Here is a 10,729-nt window from a genome sequence, read left to right as displayed (position 1 = left end):
CCATTCCCAATATCGGATCGGGACACCAACAAAGATGTTAAACAGCGCCGGTCCCAACCCCGACCCCTGAGGATGCCATTCATGACTGATCACCACTTGGACATCAGGCCACAGACCACAACTCTTGGAGTGTCATCATCCAGCCGAATACTTATCACTGAGTGGCCCACCCGTCAAACCCATGTCTCTCCAATTTAGAGTCATGTGGTCAGTGTCTACTGCTTTGTACAAGTCCAGATAGATGACGTGAGTTGTTCTTCAAACTGTTCTTTGGGGAACCAGCATATAGTGAGATCAGTGTGTGTGCATGTCACGTTGGTGTGTATGTCGGTGGGTGTAACCAGTAGTGAAACCAGAGCAACCAGTAAGTAGAATAGGCCTGGGAGCCTGGTATTTTTGAGACCCTAAGTCTGGACCAGACAATAGAGAGACCAGAGGGTGTGCAAGTAACCACTGAAAGAGTAAGCTGGACCAAACGACCTCCTGGAGGAACTGTCTCATATTAGGCATCTGGTACTGACAAGGCCATAGGTCTTGACCCAGAGAGGAAATTGTCCTTTATGGAAGAGAGCATAAGAAAAGCATGAGATGTGTCTGGGGATGAACGAGGAGTCAGCTAAGAGCTGAGGGGTCAACATGAGAGTGAAGAGCAACATGGGCAATGCTGTGGTGGGTGGATGTCTGCTCCACACCTCCTGGTCAGGAAGAGGATGTAGATGAGGCCTTCTTCAGACAGCTGGAAGAAGCCTCATGTTGGCAGGCCCTGGCACTCATGGAGGACTCACACTATCCCCGTATCTGCTGAAGGGGCAACAGAACAAGGTGCAAGCCACACAGGCTGCTTTTGGAGTTTGTTGACTTGTCCTGAGAAGGGTGACTGAGGAGGCAGTGAGATGAGGTGCCCTGTGGGACTTCATACTTACAAACAAGGAAGGGATGAGGGGTGAGAAGGTAGAGCTGAGGCTCCTGAGAGAAGGGAATAAGGCTTCATGAGAGCAGGCTTTGGCCTGCTGAGGGACTTGATTGGAAGAATCCCATGGGATACCACCGTGCAGAGAGCTGTTTGATGGTCAAGGATCTATTCCATCTGCAAAACAGTCCACCCTGACATGCAGGAAGTCATGCAAAGGTGGCAGGAAGCTGGCGCGGATGAGAAAGGAGCTCCTGACTGAAATGAAGCATGAGGAGGCAGCACAGAGAAGGTGGAAGCTGGCTGCCTTCCAGCCCCAGGGGCTCTGTGACTGTGCTAGAGAGAGATATTGCGATGTGCTTGTCTGTGTGTGGGGGAACAGGGGGACAAGGGGATCCTGGGGCCAGGTTCTGGATAGACAGGTGGTGTAAGAGCAGCTCTTGGAGGGATCCGTTTTGTCTCTGTATCTATGTAGGTACATATCTTGCAGTAACACAGTACTGCATACCAAGAGTCCACCCTTGTTTCCCTTTCTTTACTCACCATGGTTTTGATTGGCCTAGAAACCTTTCCCTGCACCACGGATCTTCCCTTGACGATATTGCCTGTGTGGGGCAGGGAGGCTGGGTCAGTGCAGGGACAGGGCTGGCTCTGACAGGGGCCAGGAAGCAGCTGCCAGGAGGTGACAGCAAGGACAGTTTACAGGGGAGAAATTTATAGGGATTGACTTCATTGTTTTTAGGAAGGCAAAGCTTGCCTGGAGCCGGTGGTGGCAAGGAAAGTCAAGAGCAAAGCAACGAGCTTCAGTGGCTCATTAGAGGCCAAGAATGAACAAGGGGAATGCAGGTCTGCTGTTGAATGGAGAGGGTGATTTCACAACAGCAAACAAGGGTGGGGCTGGGGGACTCAATGCCATCCTTGCCTGAGTCTTTATTGAAAAGGACTCCAGGCCTCAGTGCTCAGGGAAAGGGCTAAAGGAGCAGGAGAGCACGTACTGGCAGGAAGCTCAGGAAATGCAGCGAGGACAAGTGGCAGTGTGTGACCCTGCAGGACATCCCCCTGGCAATGGCACAGGCTGGGGGCTGCCTGGCTGGGAGAAGCCCCGTGGGAAAGGTCTTGGTGGGTTGGACAGGAGGCAGCCATGTGCCCTGGCAGCAAGGGAGGCCAGCTGCCCCCAGGGCTTGATGGCCAGGAGTGCAGCCAGGAGATCAAGAGAGGGCACTGTCCAGGTTACTGCGTCTGGATTTCAGACCCCCAGGACAGGAATGATGTTGGCAAGCTGGAGGGGTTTGGTGAAAGCCCACAAGATAGGCTGGGCCTGGAACACTTTGCCTGTGAGGAGAGGCTGAGGGAGCTCGGCTTGTTCAGCCTGGAGAAGGGAGGGCTGAGGGGGACCTCAGTGCAGCCTGGCAGCACCTATGAGGAGACCATAAAGAATAGAGAACTAGGCTCTGCACCATGGTGCATGTTCAGAGGATGGAAGATGAATGTTGGGTGAAACAGGGGATATTCAACCTGAGGATAAGGAAATGATTTTTCACCCATCTCAGGACTAGTCCTGAGCAGGGTATCCATGACCCTGCCTGCCCTTCTGTCTGTCATGATTGGTCAGGTCAAAATAACAGATGTGCCCCCAGAATCAGAAGCAAGATGGGTCTCTTCCATCTGCTTCATCCCCTCCCCTCCCTGAGAATGCAATTTGTGTTGGGTGAGTTCTCTGATGCGGTGGATGAGCTCACAATACCTGCTGTCCAGCATGTCTCCTGAGGGCCAGGCAGGCTGCTGCACTGGAAGAGACCTCATAACCATCCCCATTCCATGAGCTCCCCTTGGCCTGCCACACCCCTTCCTCTCTGTTCCTGTCTTGTCTCTGCTGGGATGAGCAGTTTTGTGATGAACGTCTTGTCCCCAAATTGCTGGGGCCAGCTGCTGGCCAATCAGGCTTCTGTAACAGGAGTGGCCTCACAATCAACATCACAATTTGTGGTGCCTTTGCCCGTCTCTCCCCATCCACTCCCTTGACTCCTCATCGCTGCTGGACCCTACATTCAACAGCCAAACCCAGCCCCTTCACTGGCCTTTCCCTCTCCCCTGCCCCATGGGTTGGCAGAGCCAGGGTGGGACGTGTCGCGTTCAGGCTTTGCAGTGCTCATGCGGAATTATTGTGACAAAGTCGGTGCTGAGATCAGACTCAGTGCTGTGGAGCAGACCCCAGCAAGAAGTAACAGCGTTCAACAGTAGATCTGCAGTGGTGGCCACCATGTTGGTTTTGCAAGGGGGGCTTCTGTCCATTTACTCAAAGGATCTGCTACTACGAAGATGCACTTGGTGTTTCAAGCTGTCACTGGCAGAGGTCCCACGACATCAATCTGCCGTTCTGACCATGGGCCTCCACTCTGTTGGTGCTGGGCTGGGGCTTTTACTCCAGTTTAATCTGCACTGGTCACAGCACAAGACAGACAGCTCCTACCCCAGAGATCTACATCCTTCTTTGTGTTAGGCCACCACTCACTGTCCTTCACTCTGCTCAGAGTGTTTGCCTCAGCTCATGGAGGAGCTTGATGAGATTCTCCTTGAATATTCTGAGGCACAATCCAATGCTTATTGCCTTCTGCATTGTCCTGGTTTAGCTAGGATAGGGTTTAGTTTCCCCAGCAGTTGAGGGGAAGCTCTAGCTGGGTTATTCATATACCATGCTGACGTCACGTCCGGGCGCCCATGCGCGGGAGAATCGGTGACCACGTGTGCTTGTGCAGCCGTTCCTCTCACTGCTGTATCGGTAGATATTTTGCTCTGTTCATTGTTATTACTGTTATTGTTATTGTTGTTGTTCGTTTTGTTGCTGTTGCACTGTTGTATTAAACCTCTCCTTATCTCAGCCCCAGGGTTTTGTATTTCACTCCCTTTGTGGGGGAGGGGCAGTGGCTGCGTCATCTCAGACCCCGGCAGGGACTAAACCACCACATGCATCTACAGCATAAGAAATATTCCTTTCCCTTACTATGGGGATTGACTGGATGGCTCTTTTCACATGACTCCCTTGAATTTCCCTGACTAGAATGTGACATTTTCCCTAAGTGGGTCAAGATTATGGACTCTGTCAGAACCACTTGATGTTGTTTTTTCTGCATTGGTTCAGCTTGAGTTTACCCCAGATGACCCAAGATTGTTCATGGATGCTCCTGTGGCTGCTAAAAACTGGGCCAAGATTCTTGGGTTCCCAATGGCCACTTCAGCTGTGGGTCATCCCCACAAATCTGCTGCCAAGGGTACCAGAATCCATGGTGCCAGCCCACAGGAACCTGGGCCTTCCCAGTAGAACCTATGGATATTGACCAAGACTTACTGTTGAGTTCCCACACTGCAGGGAATGCATTGCATTTATTGTCATTTGTGTTAATGACTATATGCTGCTCTGCTAGAAACTGAGCTGCTCTTCCTGCTTTCTTGAGGTCATTTTCTAAAACCTTTACTTCCGATCTTGTCTGGCATCTAGCTCCAGCTTTTTAACTTTTAATCAGATGCTATGTCTGTGGACCCTACTATCATCTTGTCTTTTTATAAAACAGTAATCTGAATTTGGGAAATTCTTCAGCATCGTATCCCATGGGATTCTTCTGAGCAGGTTCCTCATCAGGCCCAAGCCTGCTGTCCTGAAGTCTTACTCTTGACCTTCTTCCCTTCTCTCAGGAACCTCAACTCTAATTTCCCACCCCTGACTGTTACATCCCTGACCAGCTCTTCCTTGTTTCTAAGTATAATTTCCTCCCTTACAACACCTCCCCTCACTGCCTCCTCAGTCACCCTTGTTGGGATGATGTTGTCAATTAACTCCAAAAACCTCCTGGATGGTTTTCACTTTCCTGTGTTGCCCTTTCAGCAAATATTGGGATAGTTCATGTCTGCCATGAGGACCAGGGCTTCTTACAGTTAAATGAAGAAGGCTTCATCTACTTCCTCTTCTTCATTCGGGGGTACGTAACAGACATTCACCCACCACAGTGTTGTCCATGACCTTTCAGCTCTCACCTGACTCATCATCCATCCACAGGTAGAGCTTCACACATTCCTGCTACCCTCTCCCATAAGGGACAACTTCTCCTCTGGGTCCAGCCCCATGGTCTTATCAGTACCAGACCCCCGGACCCCACAGTTTCTCCAGGGGAGGGGATTTGTAGGGCCCTGCAACTCCTCATGCTGTTCTCTTGTAAGAGAAAACCCAAGAGGGTGAGCCAGCTGCATGCAAACATGAAAGGCTGAGCAAATGGGCTTCAGTCCAGGGGGACTGTGAGAAACTCTGGAATGAAGCAAAAGGAAGTCACTTGAAGTTTTATAGGGAGAAGTGTCCAGTCCTACATTGATGGGGGATGGGGGTCGAATAGCCCCATACATCAGGACAGGCTGGGACCTGACCAGCTGAGCAGCGACTCTGAGGAGAAGGGCCTGGGCACTACGAGGGATGCCCTACGAGCCAGGACAGGATGGACACGATGAACAAGGGCAGCTGCCTATGAGGCTGCATTTGGAGGAGTGTGGACCACCTAGACAAACAGTTACCATCCCCCTCCACTCAGCACTGGTGTGGCACCACAAATATGGGTGTGTCCCAGGGTGTGGCTCCCCCTTTTGGAGAAGTGGGGGGGACCTGGGGAATGTTGAGTGAAGGTCTGCCAAGGTGGGGGTTGGGACCTGTGTGGGGTGGCTGAGGGACCTGCAGTTCTTTGGCCCAGCAGTGTGGAGGCTCCAGGCACTATAGGAGTAGCCTGAGAGTGGCTGAGGGGTGATTTCAGAGATGATGGAGCTTTTCTTTGCAGTAAGATACAGCATGAGAAAGAACTACAGCTACAAAGTGCAAATGCGGGAGGCCTCGGCTGGGCACAGAGTAATGTCACTCGAAGGGCAGTGCTCTGGTATAACAAGTCACCAAGAGGGAGACTGGAGCAGCCCCAGGATTTGTGTTTCAAGGAGCAGCCAGGGAGGACGTAGAGATATCAGTAAAGGAAGGGAGATGATCAGGTGAGAGCAAGGGGTGGTAGCTGGGCATACATCTCCAGCCTGCAGAGAAAGAGGTGCAGGTGTGGGACACGGTGAGACAGTCTCTGGTGGAGACGATAGAGGGATGAAGAAAGTCTGGAGATCCCCCAGCAGAGATGAGCTCTTTCTGCCCTTGGCTATGACTGTTGTCTCTGCCACTGATGCCGATAAGGAAGCACCTTCCCCTTACAGCACTGGGTCTCATGGCCTCCCCTTCCCCACCCGAGAGCCTGGGACGTGTTGGACCATAGTCCTGCCCTTGGCATTGCCCATCCCCACATCACACTACCCCAGGAAGAGCCCTGAGCAATGTGTGAGGGACAGGATCTCCATTCCCAGAGGCTGGGATTCAGGCCATGGCCCTTTGTCTTAATGTAAAATAATCAGGTTTACTCAGAATCTGTTGCACCTTGACATGGCCTTTGTTTACCTGCCATCTCTGCCTGGAGTTTTCTTCTCTAAGCAGCCCCTGGGGAGGCTTTGTCAGTAATGGTCCTCACTGGGACCCATTAACACTCCAAGAAACTTTGTAGTTTGCATCTCAGTTTCACTTCTTGACAGGCATCTTCATCATCCTATCACTGTCTGAGGTTCATGGACTCAGCACCAAACCCATCTGAGGGGTCATTAAAATGCCTTGGGCTGGTCTTCTGCTGTGGAGCTGGGCTGGGCTCCTGGGACGGAGGGAGCTCAGGGTGAGTAGGCAGCGTTGCAGAGAGACAGCTCTGCCCAGGAGCAGCTCCTCTGCAAAGCACAGCAGGGCTGAGGGCACTGCCTGCAGGCACCGAGGGCAGAGGAGCCGGACACAGAGAGGGGAAAGGCAGATGGGAGTGGGAGGATGCTGAGAGCTCACTGGAGGAGAAATCTTCACAGTGATTGACACAGTAAGTCTGTGGGTGCAGGGCAATGCAGCTGCAGGTGGTGGAGGGATCTGGTGAAGCCGGCACAGCCGCCAGGAATCTCCCTCATGTCTAGAGGAGGAGGACGTGCTCCAGAGCAGGGCTTCCCTGCTGCACTGTCAGAGGGACAGGCCATGGCGGCTGCCTTCTCCCGGGGACGGCTGCAGGGGTGTGCAGCCAGGTGTGCAGCCAGGGGTGCCCAGGGCTGTCCTTCAGAGCAGGGTCCCTGCAGCCCAGGGGCTGTGTGCTGGGGCAGGGACTCTGTCACCTGCCAGGGTCAGCACTCAGCCTGCCCAGGGAGCTGCCCATGGCGCTGTGGGGAGAAGCTGTGGTGGGAAGGAGAGACCCCGGGCAGGGCAGGGTCCTTCTGCTGTGGAGAGGGTGCTGTGTGGGTCAGGGCTGCACAGAGCTCCAGATCACTCCTAGGACATTTCCAAGGGCACTTTATAGGGAGAATGTCAAGGCAGGGGTTACTCATAATATAAGGAGTTTTCTTGATTCTGTGATTTTAGTTTCCTACTTTTAAGGAATTTGGGGAAAGAAATGGAAAAAGAGTTTTCGTGCTTGAACAGGGCAGCTCAGAACAAGTTGGAGGGACAGAGCATCTCCCCTCACTCTGCACTAAGCTACAGGCCATCCTCTTGCCTTGCAGGACTTGCTCTGTTCTCCCTGAGTACAGCAGAAATGCTGAGGGATTCTGACATCCAAGAACACTCACCGGGTGATATGGGGCAAGCTACAAAACACCCAAAGCTCTCTAACTGCCTTCTGCCGTCGTCGATCCTTAGCACTGGGAGTACAGACGCTGACAGGCCCTTTTGCGTCACAAACGGTCACATATGACAAAGTTAAACACCAGCTCTGGCTCCTGCCCCCAGTGTTTACATGAACCCACTGCTGCAGAGCAGGGTGACTCGTGGGCAGCCTGCAGGCAGAGGCCTTGCTCTTCACAGTACATTCATCCAGCACCAAACGGAGTTCCAGGCATGGAACTGAAGGAAATTTTCCTAGAAAATAAAAATTTGGAGCATGGGTGCAGTAGGTATAGGGGTGTTGGGAAATGACATTGATTTTCCTCAGAAAAGTTTCCCATGAACTGTCACTGTTATTTCCTCCTCTGACAGTCCCCCATGTCCAGAGGCAGCAGATGTCCAACAGCAGCTCCATCATTGAGTTCCTCCTCCTGGCATTCGCAGACAGACGGGAGCTGCAGCTCTTGCACTTCTGGCTCTTCCTGGGCATCTACCTGGCTTCCTTTCTGGGCAACAGCCTCATCATCACCGCCATTGCCTGTGACCACCACCTGCACACCCCCATGTACTTCTTCCTCCTCAACCTCTCCCTCCTTGACCTGGGCTCCATCTCCACCACTCTCCCCAAAGCCATGGACAATTCCCTCTGGGGCAACAGGCACATCTCCTACTCAGGTTGTGTCACACAGCTCTTTTTCTTTGCCTTCTTGATCTCAGCAGAGTTTTATCTCCTCACCATCATGGCCTACGACCGCTACGTTGCCATCTGCAAACCCCTGCACTATGGGGCCCTCCTGGGATGCAGAGCTTGTGTCCACATGGCAACAGCTGCCTGGGGCACTGGGTTTCTCACTGCTGTGCTGCACACTGCCAGTACATTTTCAATGCCACTGTGCCAAAGAAATGCTCTGGACCAGTCCTTTTGTGAAGTTCCCCAGATTCTCAAGGTCTCCTGTTCAGACTCAGACTACCTCAGGGAAGTTGGGCTTATCATTGTTAGTGTCTGTTTTGATCTTGGGTGTTTTGTTTTCATTGTGGTGTCCTATGTGCAGATCTTCAGGGCCGTGCTGAGGATCCCCTCTGAGCAGGGACGGCACAAAGCCTTTTCCACATGCCTCCCTCACCTGGCTGTGGTCTCCCTCTTTATCAGCACTGTCATGTTTGCCTACCTGAAGCCACCCTCCATCTCCTCCCCATCTCTGAACCTGGTGGTTGCATTTGTGTACTCAGTGGTGCCTCCAGCAGTGAATCCCCTCATCTACAGCATGAGGAACCAGGAGCTCAAGGATGCCCTGAGGAAGCTGATTGGACGTGTTTCAGCAGACAGAGTCTGTCAAACTTTATCTGCAAATGACTCCTAGTGTATGTCATGAGAGCCCAAGAATGTCTTTACTTCTTTATATATTATTTATTTCTTTTTACATTTATGATGATCTGGTCTACAAAGAAATTCCATTATTCTTCCCCTCCTACATCGTTGTCTAAAGCAGGAGACAGGCACTCTGTGTACTTAAGAAAAATAAAAGAACCCATGACTTCTTTGTCTTACATCCATCCTTACCAGGGCAGGAATAAACAGGGAATGAAAACACCTTTCTGGTTGCACCAGATCAGGTCTCTTGTGCTGCTCTGGATAGAGGGGATGGCCCAGAGGGGCTGCAGACCTCTCAGGATCTGCTGGAGAGGAGAGCAGGGGTCACAGGGTGTCCCTGACCTCCTCCTTGTACCATGGGTGCCTCCCATCTCTGGGGCTGACCCCTTCCTGCCCCCGAGGAGCTGCTGTGCCCTTCAGAGGGGCTGAGGCTGTGGAATGAATGCCCAGAGCACCGTGCAGCGGGCACTGCCTTGGGACCAACCCAGACTGGGCCTTGCTAAGGATAGAGGAGGAGAGAGGGCAGGAGAGGTGGGAGAGCTTGGAGGGAGCTGGTTTGGGCTAATGAGAGAAATGCTGAGGCTGGGGAGGTGAGGACAAAGGTTGTCCATACTGTCTTGTACCCCAAGCGACTGTCTAGGGAACCTCCTGAGGAGATTCTCTGCATCGATATCAAACAGAGAATGCTGCTGTCACCTCTTGTCTAAATTGTAATTTTTAATAGGTGCACTTTGAAATCTTCATTCTCAACTACTTATGAAATTAATTCAATTAGCTGTACAAGTCTTGAAGACTTGAAGAAAATTACAGCAAGAGAAATGACTCATTAGGACATTCTGTATTTTAATGAGCCCCATGGTGTGTTTGGCCCCATGTCCATGATCCTCAGATACTGAGAGGAGACTGAGCAAACTACTCAAGAAGTCAAAGTCAGAATCAATCCCAAAGTACCTTGAAGCACTGATTGGCCCCACTGAGGGCCACTACTGACAAAGCCTCTCCAGGGACTCGTTAGAGCAGATAATTGGAGGCTGTGATTGCAGGTAGCCAAAGGCACTGTGCAGGTGGCTGTAGTGCTGCAAAAACACTTGGTTTGTTTTATGAAGCAGAAGGTCCAAGCCCTGACCCTCAGGCCCTGGGAAGGCAGATCCTGTCCCTCGTGCGTGGCTCAGGGCTCTTCCTGGGGACAGGGGGTGTGAGGGTGAGAAATGCCAAGTGTAGGAAAACTGTACAACACATCCTGGCCTCTCAAAGAAGGGGTGAGGAGAAAAACATAGTCCAGAGCCTCAAAATAAGGTTTTTCCTGTTAGGCCTCCACGGCAGAGGCAACTGCCATGATGAAGGGGACAAAGAGCTTCACCTTGTGTGGCCTTTCAGCCCTTCCAGAGCCCTCAGCCGTCTCTGCTGCAGGTTTACTTCTACTGTCCCCTTCATGCACCTTCTCCCCTTCAGGCTGTTGACATCCATCTTTCTTTCCTACCTAGCTCTCATCACGGCATTTCCACAGCTTCACTGATGTCTCTCTACACTCACTGGTTGTTCCTTGAAACACAAAGCCACAGGCTGATCCAGACTCCCTCCGGGTGACCTCTTACACCACAACGCCACCCTTTGATTGAGATTTCTTTTTCCTCAACTCCAATCTGAACCTTCCAAACTGCACTTTGTTGAGGTTTCCTTCTCTTCCCACTACCAAGAAAAGCTCCCTTACCTTGAAAACTCTCCTTCAAGCAGGTGCAGGTGACTGCTGTAATGCCCTGAG

At 51.9% G+C, this 10,729-nt stretch overlaps 1 protein-coding gene across 1 annotated transcript; it reads left to right on the top strand.

Annotated features, from left to right (window-relative positions):
* Window positions 1-7,990: 7,990 nt before the first annotated feature.
* LOC141917289 (olfactory receptor 14A16-like) lies at window positions 7,991-8,956 on the top strand. The gene has a single exon (XM_074810394.1). The coding sequence runs from the start codon at window positions 7,991-7,993 to the stop codon at window positions 8,954-8,956; it is 966 nt and encodes a 321-aa protein (XP_074666495.1).
* The last annotated feature ends 1,773 nt before the right edge of the window (window positions 8,957-10,729 follow it).

Source organism: Strix aluco, chromosome 36 (genome assembly GCF_031877795.1).
Source record: "Strix aluco isolate bStrAlu1 chromosome 36, bStrAlu1.hap1, whole genome shotgun sequence".
Classification (NCBI taxonomy): Eukaryota; Metazoa; Chordata; class Aves; order Strigiformes; family Strigidae; genus Strix; species Strix aluco.
Note: the sequence above shows the minus strand (reverse complement) of the source record. Positions and strands in the feature narration are given on the sequence as shown.

Excerpts from the sequence above, each read along its gene's own strand:
- LOC141917289 (XM_074810394.1), top strand. The coding sequence starts at position 7,991 with ATGTCCAACAGCAGCTCCATCATTGAGTTCCTCCTCCTGGCATTCGCA.